General features: G+C 37.3%; 2 protein-coding genes across 2 annotated transcripts in view; one reads left to right on the top strand and one right to left on the bottom strand.

Annotated features, from left to right (window-relative positions):
* The first annotated feature begins 1,686 nt into the window (after positions 1-1,686).
* Positions 1,687-18,687, top strand: LOC117343742 (tripartite motif-containing protein 45-like). The gene is given in 7 exon segments (XM_033906222.1): positions 1,687-1,734; positions 12,071-12,259; positions 12,672-13,776; positions 14,070-14,237; positions 14,394-14,432; positions 14,927-15,039; positions 15,041-18,687. Coding segments are annotated over 7 exon segments (2,154 nt in total). The 5' UTR covers positions 1,687-1,710; the 3' UTR covers positions 15,557-18,687.
* LOC117343740 (Werner syndrome ATP-dependent helicase-like) overlaps positions 16,741-22,021 on the bottom strand; it is a 42,261-nt gene continuing 36,980 nt past the window's right edge. Inside the window, exon 30 of the mRNA XM_033906219.1 lies at positions 16,741-21,634. Within this exon, the coding sequence (XP_033762110.1) occupies positions 21,488-21,634 (147 nt within the window). The 3' untranslated portion in view covers positions 16,741-21,487. The remainder of the gene's footprint in view (positions 21,635-22,021) is intronic.

Raw genomic sequence — 22,021 nt, 5'->3', positions numbered from 1 at the left:
CTACTGAGTGGTATCACTAAACTACTGAGTGGTATCACTAAACTACTGAGTGGTATCACTAAACTACTGAGTGGTATCACTTAAAATTTTGAATGAGTGATATCAGTGAAATCGACGGCACACAAACTAAACTAGTTATTTCCGTTGACACGTAACGATCAAAAGTAAAGCCTCAATTTTATTTTCGATTTTGCCATGACAGTGGTGAAGAGAGCGAAAGTGAAAGTGACCAACAAGCCATGAAATATTCTTCTATACACAGCATACGACCCCGACTCATTAATTTACAATCTCACCTGTTATCTGGTAAACCCCACAGGTGGGCTGATGCTTTTCCTAAAATATACATTGGAGCATGAATCCCTAGCCCCTCAAAGTTTGAAACCCCGTGCTTCACATTGACATTAAAATTTATTGTTTTGATAGAACTATTTACATAATTTCTGATAACTTAATTTATGTGCAGAATACGTAATCGATGTTTGGGGTAGTCCAAAATCTGGATAATAATAGATGTAATTAATGTAAGTTTAAATCAATGACAACCTCCAGATTTAAATTGTCTAAGTCTGGGAAAAGGGTACGTCTTTGTATGGTATGAGGACAGGTAAAACAAAGGGTACGTCTTTGTATGGTATGAGGACAGGTAAAACAAAGGATACGTCTTTGTATGGTATGAGGACAGGTAAAACAAAGGGTACGTCTTTGTATGGTATGAGGACAGGTAAAACAAAGGGCACGTCTTTGTATGGTATGAGGACAGGTAAAACAAAGGGCACGTCTTTGTATGGTATGAGGACAGGTAAAACAAAGGGCACGTCTTTGTATGGTATGAGGACAGGTAAAACAAAGGATACGTCTTTGTATGGTATGAGGACAGGTAAAACAAAGGATACGTCTTTGTATGGTATGAGGACAGGTAAAACAAAGGGTACGTCTTTGTATGGTATGAGGACAGGTAAAACAAAGGGATTCGTCTTTGTATGGTATGAGGACAGGTAAAACAAAGGGCTACGTCTTTGTATGGTATGAGGACAGGTAAAACAAAGGGCACGTCTTTGTATGGTATGAGGACAGGTAAAACAAAGGGCACGTCTTTGTATGGTATGAGGACAGGTAAAACAAAGGGCACGTCTTTGTATGGTATGAGGACAGGTAAAACAAAGGGTACGTCTTTGTATGGTATGAGGACGTATGAGGACAGGTGGAACAAAGTTTTTCCACACGATGCCATTTCGACCGTTGATGTCATTTCGTATTCAGACGTGACGTCATTCAGTTTAGAGAGATATCGCTATAATGATAATGTTTGTGATATCTGTAATCATTTATATTTAACATACTAGTTAATCATAAAATGTCACCAAATGTTCCCGAATTAGTATCACTGTATAAATGGAATTAAACCATTTAAGAAAACAACATTACTAATGTTACTTTGTCAATGTAATAAAATAAAATTAATAGTGTGGTATAATTTGTTCCATATCAAACTGCTTCAGAGCCCCCATGTTGGAGTTACATTGCTGACTTATTGCTATTAATAGAATCTATGTTAGTCTGACAGGTTCTCATTGATAAACTTTGTCTAAAGACCACCACAGATAAAAAGAAAAAACTATGAAATTGATAAAATTGATCACGTGATTTAAAGCGTCTCCTTGGATAATCCTACTTTCGTTTCGGGTATACTTTCGTCTTGAATAACCAATGGACGGCTGGTCTATGGCGGAGGTATGTACAAGAATGCAAAGTAAAATAAGAAATATAGGAATCAAAGTTTTATACGAAATATTTTTTTGTTTTTGCCGCCCCAGCGGATCCAGGGCAGCGCCCTGGTAGGGGTTACCCCCGGCTGAAAATGAATTAATTTAGTGATAATGCGAGCGCCGTAAGCGCAAGCCGATTTTTTTTTTTTTTTTGGCAAGGGGTCTGGGGGCCGCCCCAGCGGGTCCAGGGCAGCGCCCTTGTAGGGGTTTCCCCCGGCGGAAAATGAATATAGCAAATTTGCAATCATTCGGGATTTAGTAATGGGTCTGCCCTGTAGGTAGGACGTACCCACTGCATGGTCGTAAGAGGCGACTAACTTTTGGATCTTATCTTTTTTCTCTTTCTAAATACATTGTACTTGCCTGCTCCTAAAGTCTCCCTTAGCTATACCTCACGTTTGGCTTTTAGATAAAAGTTCTCTCCTGTGTGTAAGGCTTTGGATTCTGTGCCCTTTCTGAAACGTACCAGAGCCTAGGAAAATGGTAGTTTTCTGCTCCTGCTTACGGTCGGCAATTTTGGGAATGGAAAGACTGTCGGAATAATTAATGTCCTGTTGGATGTCTCCGGCAGTATGCGTCATTTTTGTTGTCCTTCTCATTTGGCAAAATGAGGTAAAATCTAACGTGGTTTAGCGACAGACAGGTACTTGGTATTGTCTTTAAAATACACTCCCTCTGAATGGCTAATCCAGTTTTATATTTATAATAAAGAAATGTCCAGTTACACTTACTGTAACTCATTCCCAGGTTGCTGTGTATGTGGACGAATAAAAGGCAGATGCTACACGTTATAAAGCCCGAAGTAGACAGAATCAGGACTCCGGCTACTAAACTCACCAGTCTCTACAGAAGTTATTTAGAATCCGATTGGGACCTCTGTTGTCAGAGGAAGAATACATAAAATTCATGATCTGATTTCCTAAGATTGCTGATGGTCAGTGCCCTTCTTACTGAACTTGTAACACCAAAAGAGCTAACATTTTTATCAAGTAAACTGTCTCTATAAAGATTCGTCCCTACTCTCCTCTGTTGACGAATGGATCGTCCATATACCAATCATTGATATTGACCATACCAACCATTGATATTGACCATACCAACCATTGATATTGACCATACTAATCATTGATATTGACCATACTAACCATTGATATTGACCATACCAATCATTGATATTGACCATACTAATCATTGATATTGACCATACCAATCATTGATATTGACCATACCAATCATTGATATTGACCATACTAACCATTGATATTGACCATACCAATCATTGATATTGACCATACCAATCATTGATATTGACCATACTAACCATTGATATTGACCATACCAATCATTGATATTGACCATACTAACCATTGATATTGACCATACCAATCATTGATATTGACCATACTAATCATTGATATTGACCATACCAATTGTTGAAAGAAGTTCTTATCATCCTTACAGCTAGCACTGCGGCATCACGAAAGAAAATAATGTACACGCATACATTTTATTGTAAAGTAAGAACCAATACAGGCGTAAAGCTACACGCAGACAAACGTATACATGTATAGATGATAATTCTACATGTATATATATATATGACGAATAACTAAAGAAAGTCTATAATTAGCACACACTGTAGAAGCACGTGATTAGAGACACTACGTAATACAATCTATACAGTGGGATTTCCTATGAAGTGACGTCTACTTTCGTTTTTGACTTGTCAAACAACTGAGGAGACATTTTTGGTTCCTCGCAATAACAGAAGCTCACGTAATTTCAAGACTGTCTGAAGGCGAGTTAAAAGAAGGCAACCATGCTTGTTGTAAGTAGATAAGCGTCCTATCTATCATAAATTTAGTTTCGAGGATAAATATCTATATTCAATTCTGCTTCAGGTAGACGTGTATACATGTATATTGATTGTAACTGCGTCTTGGGTTGTTGCCAGTTGTGACAGGAAAAATAAAGCATAAGGGATAGACAAAAAGTTAGTTTTACGTCAACAGTTGACTTCTTCTTCATAACCGCTAATCGGAATTTGACTGGTAGTATATCATTATGGGGTGGGGATTAGAAATTGTACGAAATGGTGGAGCTGACACCCCCAGGGGGCCAGAGGGTGGGGCAGAAAGGGGTCAATTCGGCTAAATTGATATAAACGGTTTCTTTTCCGAAACTAAGCAGTGGATATCGCTCATATTTGACTGGAAGCATCCTTATGGGGTAGGGATAAAAATTGTAAATATGGTGGGGCTAACCCAGGGGCGGGGCCAAAAGGGGTCAATTTGGCTAAATTGATATAAACAACTTCTTCACTGAAATTAAGCAATGGCTATCACTCATAGTTGTCTGGTAGCATCATTTTGGCGTGGGGATTAGAAATTGCCCCCCCCCCCCCCCCCCCCCCCCCCCCTGGGGGCCTGAGGGACGGGGCCAAAAAGGGTCAATTTGACTCAATTGATATAAAAGACTTCTTCTCTGGAACTAAACAATGAATATCACTCATATTTGAATGGTAGCATCCTTATGGGGTAGGAATACAAAATTGTACAAATATCGATAATACAGTCTATACAGTGGGATTTCCTATGTAGTGACGTCTACTTTCGTTTTGACCTGTCAAACAACTGGGGTGGCATTTTCGGTTTCCCGCAATAACAGAAGCACACGCAATTTCCAGACTGTTTGAAGGCGAGTTAAAAGAAGGCAACCATGATTGTTGTAAGTAGATAAGCGTCCTGTCTACCATAAATTTAGTTTCGAGAATAAATATCTATATTCAATTTTTACTTTAGGTAGACGTGTATACACGTATATTGATTGCAATCTTTTGGGACGTTACCAGTTGTGGTTGGACAAATAATGCATATAGATATATAAAAGGATAGGTAATAAGTTAGTTTTAATGTATAGATGTAAAGTAGATGAATTTGGCATTACTCTGCCTTCAGGGATATATATGCTGTCAAAAAATAATCGTTTTACAGGTAAAGAATATTTTTGTATAAAAGAGAAACACAATAAAAATGATCGGACAACTGGCAAAATTTGTTCTTGTCGGGTCAGAACAATTTAAGTATCCACGGAGTAAATTTCTATAAAAGGACATAATTAATCTACATGTTCAAGAACAATCGTCCTTTAATTAGATAATTAATCTGCAGTCTTTTGGTGCTGTGATATGGGCCTCGTTTGTCAACACGCCCATTATAAGGACGTATTTTATTTGTTGTGTATTTGCCATAGATAACATAAAGGGCGTATGGCCATAATTACACGTAATTCAAGTACTAGACAGTAGGAAAACGAAAGTATCAAGGGAAGTAACTCGGACAATGCGCAAAACTAAATCGTTATTGATAAAATTTCCAGACAACATTAAGTATAGTTACTATAATATCAGTTCTTTATGTTCATTTAAAGTTACTTTCTGTATACTTTCATATCAAAATAGTATATTTTTGTTTTAGTATTGCGTAGTCTCCCAAATTAAAAGCGAAAGTACATTTCATTTTTCCAAATGCTAAAGTTAAACAGAAAGTACATTCATTTGTTTCCCAGAAATGGTCGAAACTTCATTGTCTGGATTCTAATATGGAAAAAAAGATTTATAATAACAGTGATGATGATAAGCATTAATTATACTGATTATCAATGCAATTATTCATTAATTGATATCTAACAAATTACACATTTGCATACTAGGAAAAATATTGTTTTGGTAATTGAATGATAATTACTGATTTTCCCCCATTCATATATATATAGTGCATACATCTTTAAATTGCTCCTATAATGAACATATGTGTATTGATAAATGATAAATTAAAACTATCAGAAAAAAGATACTTGGTATAGATGTTTTTTTATCCCCCGCGAAACGCGTTTGCGGGGGATATTAAATTGGGCTCCGTGCGTCCGTCCGTGTGTCCGTCCGAGATTCTTTTCCGGGCTATAACTCCATAACCGTTCAACGCAGCTCCATGAAACTTTCTGTATATATCAGACTAGTGCCGTAGTTGTGCCTTTTGCTATTGGGGACCTTCCATTTTGGGTATTTTTTCTGTCACCATGGAAACTTAATCAAAAATACCAAATTACTGTTTCCGGGCTATAACTCCATAACCGTTCAACGTAGCTCCTTGAAACTTTCTGAATATATCAGGCTAGTGCCCTAGTTGTGCCTTTTGCTATTGCGGACCTTCCATTTTCGTTATTTTTTCTGTCACCATGGAAACTTAATCAAAAATACCAAATTACTGTTTCCTTTTTTCCTCCGTGCTATAACTCCATAACCGTTCAACGCAGCTCCTTGAAACACTCTGTATATATCAGACTAGTGTCCTAGTTGTGCCTTTTGCTATTGCGGACCTTCCATTTTCGTTATTTTTTCTGTCACCATAGAAACTTAATCAAAAATACCAAATTACTGTTTCCGGGCTATAACTCCATAACCGTTCAACGTAGCTCCTTGAAACTTTCTGTATATATCAGGCTAGTGCCCTAGTTGTGCCTTTTTGCTATTGCGGACCTTCCATTTTCGGCATTTTTTCTGTCACCATGGAAACTTAATCAAAAATACCAAATTACTCTTTCCTTTTGTTTCCGGGCTATAATTCAAAAACCGTTCGAAGCAGCTCCATGAAACTTTCTGTATATATCAGACTAGTGCCCTAGTTGTGCCTTTTGCTATTGGGGACCTTCCATTTTCGGTATTTTTTCTGTCACCATGGAAACTTAATCAAAAATACCAAATTACTGTTTCCTTTTGTTTCTTGGCTATAACTCCAAAACTGTTCAACGCAGCTCCTTGAAACTTTCTGAATATATCAGACTAGTTGTGCCTTTTGCTATTGCGGACCTTCCATATTCGGTATTTTTTCTGTCACCATGGAGACTTAATCAAAAATACCAAATTACTGTTTCCCTAATAACTCTTACTTTGAGCTTAATTTATACATGTATTTAGGGTTTTCATACCAACTGCGGGGCGCGGGGGATAAACTTTGTGGCTCCTTGTTATTACTGGTATTTTGTTTTATACAAATGTAGTAAATAATTGACTGGTCTATAGTTATTGTATTTTATACTTTAGTAAATAATTCACTGGCTTAGTAATTGTGTTTTATACAAAGTAATTAATTTATTGGCCTTTCGTTAATTGATGCAACTTGATATATTGCTTCTGTATGGCAATAATATAACCATGATGAAAATGCAAAATAAGAAAAGACAGAATCACGCACAACTATCTATATTGTATATCTGTGAAACATGTAATTATATAAATCAGGCAATAAGCCTATACATGTATATATATATATATATATATCTTTGTACACTCGTCCATATATATCACAGTTAAGATGAATTACTGATTAATATGCCAACCCATCTATATTACATTTCGGGGGAAAGGCTAATTAACAATTATTATTTTAAGTTTTTAATTTAGTCCCTTTTAATTACAATTAATTTTAATTTTAATTTTAATTACAGGATAAATACGGTACATTCTGTGATATAACTGTGAGATAGGATATAAGGATGTAATATATATATATGTGTGTATTTCCTTTCAGTGTACTTTTATAGTGTATGTACAACTTAGAATATCATTGTGTGCATATATCATTGTACTATAATATATTTCCATTGTACTTATAATATACTTCCATTTTACTTATAATGTACACATGTACTTCCATTGAACTTAAAATGTACTTCCATTGTACTTATAATGTACTTCCATTGTACTTATAATGTACTTCCATTGAACTTATAATGTACTTCCATTGTACTTATAATATACTTCCATTGTACTTCTAATGTAATTCTATTGTACTTATAATGTACTTCCATTGTACTTATAATGTACTTCCATTGAACTTAAAATGTACTTCCATTGTACTTATAATGTACTTCCATTGAACTTATAATGACTTCCATTGTACTTTTAATATATTTCCATTGTACTTATAATGTACTTCCATTGTACTTTTAATATATTTCCATTGAACTATTATTATACTTTCATTGTACTTTTAATGTTTTAATGTACTTCCATTGAACTTTTAAAGTACTTTCACTGTACTTTTAATGTATTTCCATTGAACTTTTAATGTTCTTTCATTGTACTTCATTGTTCTTTTAATATGCTTCTATTGTACTTTTAATGTCATTCCTTTGTATCTTTAATTCACTACAATTGTGTTTTTAATGTACTTCAACTTTACCTTTACAAAATTAAAACAGAAAGTAGGACTACCAAATGAAAATTTCCATTTTTTCCCCAGTCAATTCAAACAGAAAGTATATGTTTCATCCTTTATATAAAGTATACCTAAACCAAAAGTATAAATATAAAACAGAAAAATTGTCACTTTTATTTTCATACCCTGTCATAAATTGACTGGGATATTATGGTATATATTGTTCACCTGTCTGTCCAGCATCAATTTGTTTGTCAGAAAATCTTTTCCCTTAATTTCCAACAGATCTCTTTAAAACTTAAATAAACCAGGTAATTGTGATATGGAGATGAATTTTTCTAAGAGGTTAATTTGGCTTAATTGATATAAATGACTTCTTCTCTGGAGCTAAGCAATAGATACTGCTCATATTTGTCTGATAGCATCGTTATGATGGGCCTGAGGGATAGGGCCAAAAGGGGACAATTTGGCTAAATTGCTGTAAACAATGAATTGTCTGGAAGTAAGTGATTAGCATCGTTATGGGGTAGTGATTCAAAATTGTACAAATGGTGGGGCTGACCCCTTCAGAGCCCAAGGGAAGGGGCCAAAAGGGGTTCATTTAGCAACTCTGATATTAATGACTTTTCTGGAACTAAGTTATGTATGGCATTGATATTTCAGTGGTAACATCCCCAGGAGGGAACTGACACCACCATCCCTCCCCACCCCCTGGGGTCTTTCCCCACCCTTGAAGACTTATTTCATTTGTTTTATCTTTGAAACCATTCATATCCCCATCCAATAATCATATTCAGCCTTGCTGGGAATCAAGAGATGAACACAATCCTGATGTAAAAATAGGCCCAGGGTTGAACCGTTCTTTCCATACCCTAAGGGACTTATAGATTCTTTAACGACAATTATGTTGAATCTTGACTTTATTTACTGGGTTATATCTTTGAAGCAGTTGAGATCCCCACAATATAATCATATATCAACAAATAAAGCTATTAGCAAATGGAACATAAACATAATTTTGATGTTTGCTCAAATAAACCAGGTGAGCGATACATACCCTCTGGGCCTCTTGTTGATAAATGCTCTCATTGAACCTTTGCTGTCTCTATTATCAATATCACTTTGAAGTGTGATTGGACATATATATATATATCCTGACCATTAACTGGGCATAGATATCATTCCGACCAATCCACTGGGCATTGATATCATTCTGACTCGCCCATTGGGTGTAGATATCATTCTGACTCGCCCATTGGGTGTAGATATCATTCTGAGCTATCCACTGGGCATTGATATCATTCTGACTCACCCATTGGGTGTAGATATCATTCTGACTCGCCCATTGGGTGTAGATATCATTCTGAGCTATCCACTGGGCATTGATATCATTCTGACTCGCCCATTGGGTGTAGATATCATTCTGACTCGCCCATTGGGTGTAGATATCATTCTGACTCGCCCATTGGGTGTAGATATCATTCTGAGCTATCCACTGGGCATTGATATCATTCTGACTCACCCATTGGGTGTAGATATCATTCTGACTCGCCCATTGGGTGTAGATATCATTCTGACTCGCCCATTGGGTGTAGATATCATTCTGAGCTATCCACTGGGCATTGATATCATTCTGACTCACCCATTGGGTGTAGATATCATTCTGACTCGCCCATTGGGTGTAGATATCATTCTGAGCTATCCACTGGGCATTGATATCATTCTGACTCGCCCATTGGGTGTAGATATCATTCTGACTCGCCCATTGGGTGTAGATATCATTCTGACTCGCCCATTGGGTGTAGATATCATTCTGACTCGCCCATTGGGTGTAGATATCATTCTGACTCGCCCATTGGGTGTAGATATCATTCTGACTCACCCATTGGGTGTAGATATCATTCTGACTCGCCCATTGGGTGTAGATATCATTCTGAGCTATCCACTGGGCATTGATATCATTAATTCTGACTCGCCCATTGGGTGTAGATATCATTCTGAGCTATCCACTGGGCATTGATATCATTAATTCTGACTCGCCCATTGGGTGTAGATATCATTCTGACTCGCCCATTGGGTGTAGATATCATTCTGAGCTATCCACTGGGCATTGATATCATTCTGACTCACCCATTGGGTGTAGATATCATTCTGACTCGCCCATTGGGTGTAGATATCATTCTGAGCTATCCACTGGGCATTGATATCATTCTGACTCGCCCATTGGGTGTAGATATCATTCTGACTCGCCCATTGGGTGTAGATATCATTCTGACTCGCCCATTGGGTGTAGATATCATTCTGACTCGCCCATTGGGTGTAGATATCATTCTGACTCACCCATTGGGTGTAGATATCATTCTGAGCTATCCACTGGGCATTGATATCATTAATTCTGACTCACCCATTGGGTGTAGATATCATTCTGACTCACCCATTGGGTGTAGATATCATTCTGACTCGCCCATTGGGTGTAGATATCATTCTGAGCTATCCACTGGGCATTGATATCATTCTGACTCGCCCATTGGGTGTAGATATCATTCTGACTCGCCCATTGGGTGTAGATATCATTCTGACTCGCCCATTGGGTGTAGATATCATTCTGACTCGCCCATTGGGTGTAGATATCATTCTGACTCACCCATTGGGTGTAGATATCATTCTGAGCTATCCACTGGGCATTGATATCATTAATTCTGACTCACCCATTGGGTGTAGATATCATTCTGACTCACCCATTGGGTGTAGATATCATTCTGACTCGCCCATTGGGTGTAGATATCATTCTGAGCTATCCACTGGGCATTGATATCATTCTGACTCGCCCATTGGGTGTAGATATCATTCTGACTCGCCCATTGGGTGTAGATATCATTCTGACTCGCCCATTGGGTGTAGATATCATTCTGAGCTATCCACTGGGCATTGATATCATTCTGACTCAACCATTGGGTGTAGATATCATTCAGACCAATCCACTGGGCTTACCAGTAGATATTATTCCGACCAATCCACTTGACTTACTCATAGATATCATTCTGACCAATCCACTGGACATTGATATCATTCTGACTCAACAATTGGGTGTAGATACCATTCCGACCAATCCACTGGACTTACCCGTAGATATCATTCTGACCAATCCACTGGACTTACCCGTAGATATTATTCCGACCAATCCACTAGGCTTACCCGTAGATATCATTCTGACCAATCCACTGGACTAACCCTTAGATATAATTCCGACCAATCCACTAGGCTTACCCGTAGATATCATTCTGACCAATCCACTGGACTTACCCGTAGATGTTATTCCGACCAATCCACTGGGCTTACCCGTAGATATCATTCTGACCAATCCACTGGACTAACCCTTAGATATAATTCCGACCAATCCACTGGGCTTACCCGTAGATATCATTCTGACCAATCCACTGGACTAACCCTTAGATATAATTCCGACCAATCCACTAGGCTTACCCGTAATCATTCCGACCAATCCACTAGGCTTACCCGTAGATATAATTCCGACCAATCCACTGGGCTTACCCGTAGATATTATTCTGACCAATCCACTGGACTAACCCTTAGATATAATTCCGACCAATCCACTAGGCTTACCCGTAGATATCATTCCGACCAATCCACTGGGCTTACCCGTAGATGTCATTCCGACCAATCCACTGGGCTTACCTGTAGATATCATTCTGACCAATCCACTGGACTTACCTGTAGATATCATTCCGACCAATCCACTGGACTTACCCGTAGACATATTCCGACTCACTCATCCATTGGTTGTAGATATCATTCTGTCCTATGATGTTCTAGTTCTCCAGTAGGTAACAAAATTCAGTGTAAAAAATGTCTGTCTGATTTACTATGCTATAAATATTTGCGAGTAAAATTAAAATTCTAAAATAGTGAACTCAAAATGAAATTCAACTTAATTTGAAATGTCATCATACATATGTTGTTTATAATAAGTGGTTATAAATCTGTTTGTCTGCAATGTATTTCTCTGTTCTAGTTGTTGCACTTGTGTACAATTTAGATATTATTTTTGTTTGTTTGGTGTAGGGTACCATCCCTAACGCGAGTATGAACATCACCATGACGTCTCTGTCGTCGATGACAATGGGAGTTGAACAGCTCCAAGAGAAGTTTCTTCGCTGTAACAACTGCAACATGGACTATGACTCGGACGATCAGCACCCTCGGCTTTTGCCGTGCCTACACACACTTTGCTACAAGTGTGTCAAGGCCAAGGTATGTCATAGATCAAGGTCATAGAAAGTGAATTTTATAATTGATTATTATTTCAGAAAGCATTTTCTTGTAAGTAAGGTTAAAAAAAACCCAGATTTTCTTATACTACCATCAAATCACTATCAAAAAGGTTTTGGATGGCAACAGAGACAAATGATGGAAGGGTAACATATGCATCTAAAGTGTTTAAAGGGGCATGAAAATAACTATGGAAGAATTTCATCAAGAACTGAATACAGCTGTGATACTGTTTGAATGGCACAACTAATGTTATCTAGGAGTGATAAATGTTTTTCAAAAAAACATAACTCTATTCAATCAACTATGGAATGTGCATTCCCATATCATCCTATATTTATATATTATACAAGTTGTGAATTCCCATATCGTACCATATTTATATATTATACAGGTTGAGAACAAGAAAATTGTATGTCCTAAATGCAGAGTAGAGCACAAGGCAAGCTCGACCGACTTGAAAGAGTTTACCCGTGATGACACCAGGGAAGATTTAATGGATTTTGTCCGTGTGCAGAAAGGGCCGTCTGGAGTGACCTGTCAGTCGTGTGGTGAGGACAGCCCAGCCTCTCACAGATGCCAAGACTGCGGCGAGTTCCTGTGCAGTAAGTGTAGGGATGCTCACAAGAGAACAAATGTGACAAAGAATCATGAGCTTATCACCATGGACGACCTGAAGAAAGAGAAGACCATGGGTGCATTTAGTCACCCTCAGAAATGCCCTCAACATAATGAGAAATTGAACCTGTACTGCTCCAAAACAGAATGTCAGAAGCCAGTCTGCTACATCTGTGTCTTTTGTGACCATAAAGACCAAGATGGGCACAAGATAAGTGGCACTGATGACATCAGCATCAAAAAGAAACAAGACATAAGTAAAGAAATGGACAACCTTAAGAAAACCGAGGACCGTGTGAGCAGCATCATCAGAGAGGTTGACTTAGAGACGACAGCCGTGGGCGAGAAAGGTCGCGAGATAGAAATGCAGATTGATGCAGCCTTTGATGGATACATAAAGACTTTGGAGAAACGTCGAGAGGAACTAAAGAACAAAGTTGAGAGCCACGTAGAACAAAAGACAATGACTCTTGACAACCAGATGAGTACCCTAACTGCCCATAGGACTCAAATAGAGGAAGCCATTTACTTCTCCGATCAAGCTTTGGCCTACAAAAATTCGTCAGCCCTTCTCCAGATAGAAAAGACAATTATCAAGCGCATGAGAGCACTCAATCAACACCCCTTCGATAAGATGCCACACGAAACAGCTGCTTTAGGGTTTTCAAACAAAGGTCTACACACAGAGATACAGAAAAACATCATCTCCATGGCATCTGTTTGGGCCTCATCCATTTACCCACCACGCACACAGATAGAAATTGAAGGAGATGCCATTGAGAATGAGGTCGCAACCTTCTTTGTTTTTACAGCAACCTACAAGGGAGAAAAGTCGGATGACAGAATGGGAGATATCTCCGCACGTGTTAAAGGACCGAAAGGTGAGCAATGATACAAAAGCCCTCGGTTTCATCAACCTTAACCTTAGTAAATTGAAATTTTCACAGGAAAACATCACAAATTTTAAGAATGATTTCAGGATTTGACTTAAATGACAATTTCTGTTTTATGAATTTAGAAAACTTTAAATTATTGTTTCAACACATTTTTAACCATTAATTGAACATGCTCTAGTTGCAACTTTGATTCTTTGGAACAAGCAATGTACATATGGCCACACCAAAATTTGTGGCTTTGAAAAGTCCATAACATTTGGCGGTTTTTAACACTGCAGGAATAGTGAATAAGGCTCGGGTAGACGATCGAATGTTCGGATCAGATGAGCGATTCCGTGTCAGCTATATCCCATTCGAATCTGGAGACCATGTACTGGAAATCCGTGTTGCTGATCGTCCGATTGGAACACATCCATTCCAAGTCATTGCAAACACAGATGAAAGCAGTAAGTTAAATCTGATAAATTTGATTTTTCATTGCATATATTGAGGGAATATTAAATGTTTCAAATCTTTAATTTACTGCAAAATATTTGTTTAAAAATCTTATAATGTATTTGATTTTTATTTGTTTTATAATAAGGGAATACTTGTCTTTCCAGTCTCCAACATTCCAGAAGCCATCCTGCAGAAAGCACAACGTGAGTAAATGTTTTAGAAATACAATGTATATCTAAACATAATTAGGAGAAGTATGTTACCTGTCGACCTTAACGACTACAAAGTAGAACAGATTCATACAATTAATGAATAAATGAAGCTCATGCTTGTGACTATTGCTGAAATTTTTTAAAAATTCAACTTAATTATAAGTCTAAAAAAAAACCCAAAAAAACCTTGAATATAATATATACCATATAAATTTAAGATATTAAGTCTTTTAGATTTTTATTATGGGTGTTGTTCACATACCATAATAATGATTTATTCTCAAAATAAAGATTTTATTCTATTTTTTTTCTTGTTGAACGAAGGCATACTGTCAAGGTCACTTTTTTAAATGGCTGGATATTTTGTGATTTTCTATGTTTATCTTTTTTTTTCAAGGTATTACATTTTTCACAATTCTGTTCTATCCTTGATGCGATGTCCTTGATTGTAGTCAGATCTAGCTATTGTATATTTCCCTTTACAGGACCCGAGTTTTCTTTTGATCGTGCACGTGCCCATAGAGATGTGACGGTCTCGCCTGACGGGAAGACATTCCTGAACGCTGCAGCAACTGTTGAACCTTCTGGCCCTAAACACACTACAGAAATACAAGGGTGCTATAAGCACCGTCCCGATACAAGCCCCGGGCAGCCATTATTATGAGCTCAATGTCCGATACAAGATTCGCAGGCCACTTGAGAAATGCAATCTTGTATTTGAGATTGGCTTGGCACGTGGTGAAGTTGTTGATAATCGTCACCATGTTGAAGGGCAGAACTTTGCCTGGTCGTTGATTGGTGCTCACCACAGCGAATGTGACGAGATCTGCCTTCACATTGCTCACGGTAGCCAGTGTATCTTCCATGACAGCCTGTCAAAGAATGAATCTGGAGCTACAATGAGTCGTAATTTTGGGTTCATGGTGGATACGGATAAACAAGAATGGAAGATCTTTGACTGTGAAAAAGGTGAGCAGATTTGTGTTATTGATGCAGTGGATGGTTCGGAGCCTCTTTACCCTGTCGTCGCCGGTTACAATCCCTTCCAGGTTGAGGTCACCATGAACCTGCGTACAGGAGTGTCCATCAACCAGGAGAAGGGCACCAAGAAATGATGGGACATTTTAAAATTTCTGACCAAGACTGACAAGTCATTGGATCCAGGACTTGATTCTTAATAATCAGAATGTAGATAAAATGTTATTAGATTTAAAAACACAAAATAGTTTATATAGACTAAATATCGTAAAAGTGTACTTAGCATGTACGATAATTTTGTTTGTGATATTTTCTGATCAATAATTTTTTAAGGGAATCACAAAGTTAAAACTGTCACTACAAAGGAACTTATATTTCTAGTGTTGAATGAATGGTACATCACCATATGAGGTCCAAAGAACTGCTCCCTGCTACTTTTAGGTCACTTAAGACAAAGTCTCATGTGACCTATTATAATCGCCTTTTCTCCATCGGCATACATCGTCCGTCTGTAAACAATTCACATTTTCCACTCCTTCTCCAAAACTGCTGAGCCAAATTCAATGAAATTTGGCAGGAAGCTTCGATGGTCAAAGGTCAACCAAAATTGTGCCTGAGGGGCAGGACCAAAAAGGATCAAATAGACTAAATTTTCATACATCTTTTCAAACCCTGGCAAATAAAGTAGAATCAAATACTCTTCATAGATGGAAGAGTCTTAAGGTGCTTTACCAAAATTGTGAATTTCAAGACCCTTGGGTCTCATGTTTGCCCCTGAGGAGGGGGAAAAATTAACTATATTATATTTCGACTATCATGTGTCTGATTTCTACTGGAATTCATTCTTACTTTGTTAACATTATCAGCATGGGTTACAGCTTGATGGTATGTACAGGTTGGCTCTGACTGACCTTGGGGCCATAAAGGGTCAAATTCAATGAAACATTTCAAAGCTCAGGTGACTGTTTAGGCCCATAGGCCTCTTGTAATAGTTTAAATATCTTATCCTTTCACCAAAATTTCCCAGTTTTCCAGTAATTTTTTCACACCCCCAGACTAGACAATGTAGTTGTAATAATACTCTAGATGTCTTATCATTAGCACAGTCAGAATAGAAGAGGTTGTTCTCTGTCACTCTGCGGCATTATACAAGAGCTCACTTCATGTCTTTGTGAAGCGAGTTCCACCTAGGGGAGATAACTTCCTAATTTTCACTACAATATTTCAGTCTTCGTCATAATTAAAAGGGCATTGTGACAAGCCTTTTCTTACAATTAATCAAGATTCCTTTTATTAAAAAGATTTTTTTTTTTTTTTTTAATTTTTTTTTGTAACTGAACACTTTTACAGTTTATAACCAGTGGATATATACAGCAGCCATACAGTATATTTGTGTTTATAACCAGTGGATATATACAGCAGCCATACAGTATATTTGTATTGTTTTCTTCTTAAATTGTGTCTATTGACAAGAAAAGAACAGAGCACACCTAATTTTATTGATAGCTTGAAAGTCTTCTTGTATATTATAAACACCCATTTCGCCTGTCTGAGGAAGGTGATGAGAATACATGTCATTATGTATAAACGTATAACTAGACATGCTGTAAGACACCAACTGGTTTAATCAATTGGATCCTGTTTGAAAATTTATTTACATCATTCAATGCAGATGGTATAAAAATCAGTTTATATATTTATAGCGACATGTCATTGCTTGCCTGATACAGTGTAATCATTTATGGGACCAATTTTAATTTTGTGATATTATATACACCTGCCTGAGACCAGTCACATAGCACATTATTGACTGATATATGTCCAAAGTAATGGTGTTTGCCAGAGTTCTTTCCCCTTGAAAGTCATATTCCCTTCAGCTACATGTTGGAAATGATTAATCTACAAAAAACCCCCCAAAAAACCCCAAAAAAACAAAAACAAAAACAAAACTAGACATTGATATCCCCCTCTAACTTTAGATTGTACTATTTTGAGAAGAATTAGTATAATGCCTTATTATTGAGAATATCTCTTGACCAATGAAGATAATTGATCAATTATGGTCAAAACAAATCACTTAAAACCATTTTTAATACATATTTGTACAGTATTGATCATAATATTAGTAATGAATACAATCAGAAACAGGCAGATTATTTAAGTATATTAATCAAATTTGTATTAAATCTGTGTGTTTTTTTAGAGTGTTGTGTGATATAACCACACCGGAGTCGGATACTTAAACATTTTTAAAGTTTGTATTCAAATGTATTTTTGTGTATCCTCAGAATTCCAACTGTTGCATTCAACCTCTGTGAATAACTATCGTGTTCACATGACCTCTGTCAATACGAGATAACTATCGTGGTCGCATGACCTCTGTGAATATGAGATAACTATCGTGTTCGCATGACCTCTGTGAAAACTAGATAACTATCGTGGTCGCATGACCTCTGTGAAAACTAGATAACTATCGTGGTCGCATGACCTCTGTCAATATGAGATAACTATCGTGTTCGCATGACCTCTGTGAAAACTAGATAGCTATCGTGGTCGCATGACCTCTGTGAAAACTAGATAACTATCGTGTTCACATGACCTCTGTGAATACGAGATAACTATCGTGGTCGCATGACCTCTGTGAAAACTAGATAACTATCGTGGTCGCATGACCTCTGTGAAAACTAGATAACTATCGTGTTCGCATGACCTCTGTGAATACGAGATAACTATCGTGGTCGCATGACCTCTGTGAAAACTAGATAACTATCGTGTTCGCATGACCTCTGTGAATACGAGATAACTATCGTGGTCGCATGACCTCTGTGAAAACTAGATAACTATCGTGGTCGCATGACCTCTGTGAATACAATAACTTGCATTCAAATATGATATCTCTAAGACGAGATAAATATCAAGGCACTTGATACTGTAACTCTTGGATTCTGAAGATGTATTTCCATAGTGATTAGAAGTCACCTTAGATTTGGTTATTATACCATTGAGACATTTATAAATGATGTATGCTTGCAGCTTTACTGTATTACTAAGCTCTAAAGGTATTGGTTTTAAATATTAATATTATATATTACTGATGTGGCTTGAACTTGTAAAATTAAGAAGAAAAAGATGAACTAATGACATCTTCTGTGCATTACGATTAGAATGACAGCTAGGCCATGTGTACTCGTGTTGTGATTTTTGTGCTTTGAATTTAATGCTTTACATTGTAAGAGGCAACTGAATTAAATAAAAAAGATAAATGGTATTGCTCTGCTTTCATAATTCTTTATGATATAAATATACATGTTGATACCCTAGCCTCCCATATTTTCAGCCCACCATCATAGATACCCCAGCCTCCCATTTTTTCAGCCCACCATCATAGATATCCCAACCTCCCATTTTTCAGCCAACCATGATATATACCCCAGCCTCCCATTTTTTCAGCCCACCATGATATATATTCCAACCTCCCATTTTTCAGCCCACCATCATAGATACCCCAGCCTTTCATATTTTCAGCCCACCATCATAGATACCGCAGCCTCCCATTTTTTTCAGCCCACCATGATATATATTCCAGCCTCCCATATTTTCAGCCAACCATCATAGATATCCCAGCCTCCCATTTTTCAGCCAACCATCATAGATACCCCAGCCTTCCACTCTTTCAGGCCACCATCATAGATACCCCAGCCTCCCATTTGTTCAGCCCACCATCATAGATACACCAGTCTCCCATATTTTCAGCCCACCATCATAGATATTCCAGCCTCCCATTTTTTCAGCCCACCATGATATATATTCCAGCCTCTCATTTTTTCAGCCAACCATCATAGATATCCCAGCCTCCCATTTTTTCAGTCAACCATCATAGATATCCCAGCCTCCCATATTTTCAGCCCACCATATTTGATACTCCAACCTCCCATTTTTTCAGTCAACCATCATAGATATTCCAGCCTCCCATATTTTCAGCCAACCATGATAGATACCCCAGCCTTCCACTCTTTCAGCCCACCATGATATATACCCCAGCCTCCCATTTTTTTCAGCCAACCATCATAGATACACCAGCCTCCCTTTTTTTCAGCCCACCACGATATAGACCCCAGCCTCCCATTTTTCAGGCAACCATGATAGATACCCCAGCCTTCCACTCTTTCAGCCCACCATCATAGAAACCCCAGCCTCCCATATTTTCAGCCCACCATCATAGAAACCCCAGCCTTCCATTTTTTCAGCCCACCATCATAGATACACCAGTCTCTCATTTTTTCAGCCCACCATGATAGATACACCAGCCTCCCATATTTTCAGCCCACCATCATAGATACACCAGCCTCTCATTTTTTAGACCACCATGACATATATCCCCAGTCTCTCATTTTTTCAGCCCACCATAGATACCCTGGTATCTGGCAGTTCAAATCACCCTTTGTCTCTGGCCCATCTTAAAGAAAGTCTTGTTATCCCTATTTCTTGAAATACTGGAAGGTTATTTCTAACACTTCATACAAGTGATTATGTGCCTATTCCATTTTGAGTTTGATTGAAAAACAAAATGGCCGACAGGTGACCATCTTGGAATTTGTTATCACAATTTATTGAAAAGTACAAGGAAGATATTTCAAACTTCATACATAGGTTTTCTTTAGTCGTGTCCTTTTAATTTCGAGTCTTACTGGGAAAATACCATGTTAAAGTGGCCTACAAGCAACTATACTGGATTATGACAGGCAATCTCAACATAAAATAAAATGCCCTCACTTTAACAGTCACACATTGGCATCACAAGTTCACATTGGTTAAAATCTGACATATACACTTACTTGTTCTTCCAGGTCTGCCCAAAAATGTCGTTAATTTCAAAAACAATTATCTGATTCTTATAAACATTCTCCAAATAAACCGTGAAAAAATAAAAAATAAAGAAATAAATAAAATACAAATCTCTCACATTTTATTCATAATACAGAGGAGCCCAGGGTATATGATATACTCATCATCATACTATTCCCTAAAAGGAAACAAAAAATATTTTGAAAAAAAGAAGAGAACAACTTTTAGGTTAAATTAAAAACAACGCTTAAAAAGTATTGTGATGCAAATCTGAACACACTGATAGGCGAATGGTATCAGTTCATTATAATTCAGGCCCTCTTAAGTACTATTAATAGTCAAACACTACCAATATTCGCTGTAGCCGAGTTGGTAAGCCATACAGCAGTACAGATATTTGATGATATATAAAAAGTTCATTATTCTGATGACAAGCACTCTTATCAATGCTGATAACTAAAGTCCCTAGTTAAAATATTGTAATCCTAACAGCAAAAGCATCTGCTGGCCTGATTTGGTTCAGATGAAATGGCAAGGAATTAAAAAAAAAATAAACACCACAAAAAACATATCAATGAAATTAATTCAAATGCCTGACAATTACTTGGCAACACCATGCTTACACTTTCATATAACAAACACATTTTTTATACAATTGTATATGTCCTGTAAAAATCTCATTTGACTCACACAAGTCTATTTTCAGTACACAGTCTTTATCATCTGTATATCACAGTCATAATTACATTATATTTCTATATATTCAGAGATTCTATTAGCCATCAAAATCATCACAATCTTAGGTGTCAACTTTTATACTGTTGTATGAAGATTAATCATCAAGCATTCCATTCACATAAAACTTTTAAACATTCACACATTTAGTAAGTGTTTTTGTATTTCACTACAAAATCAAATTTTCTTAACTCACAAATATATTTATGTATTCACGTTGATTTATATAATAAGCATCAATTTCTCAAAAAGCACTTCCACATGGCCAACCACGACCCACAAGTATACCACATGGTCCAACCACGACCCACAAGTATACCACATGGTCCAACCACGACCCACAAGTATACCACATGGTCCACATGGCCCAACCACGACCCACAAGTATACAACATAGTCCACATAGTCCAAACACAACACACTAGACTGAAGTGTACTATAATGTTCAATGATCAGAAACAGCATACATTTTTTACGACCTGAACACATTAACGAAAGAGGCGGTTTGATTTCATTTTTTTGCTTATCGGTTTGTTTGACGACATCCAAGATGGAAGTTTTCGTTTTCCAGTACTGGTAGAAGATTCTCCCTCCATATTTTGGGAGTTCTGTGATGCATTTTCCAAATACAAAACCTGAATTGATAAGACAAATCATCAGATCAATCAGTATCTGAGGTCAACAACCTTCAATACAGAAATTATCTCTTTAAGATAGAAATGTTTCCACTCAATGATGGAACAAGGGGCCCATGGGCCTTATCAGTCGCCTGAATTTCAAAATATTTTGGTCAATTTTGACTCTTTTTGGGCCGCCCATCATCCCTGGGGTCAGTCAGGGCTGACATGTGCTTACCATTTAACACATGCTGATTATGTTAATAAAGTTAATTCCAATAAAAAAATCAACAAATGATAGTCAAAAATGTGATTTCTCTATATAAACTTATAGTGAAGTTTATCCCCTCCCAATTCAAAGGGCAAACTGGGTCATGAAATTCACAGTTTTGGTAAAGTTTCTTA

Source organism: Pecten maximus, chromosome 15, assembly GCF_902652985.1.
Source record: "Pecten maximus chromosome 15, xPecMax1.1, whole genome shotgun sequence".
Taxonomy (NCBI): Eukaryota; Metazoa; Mollusca; class Bivalvia; order Pectinida; family Pectinidae; genus Pecten; species Pecten maximus.
This window is presented reverse-complemented; position numbering and strand designations above follow the sequence as displayed.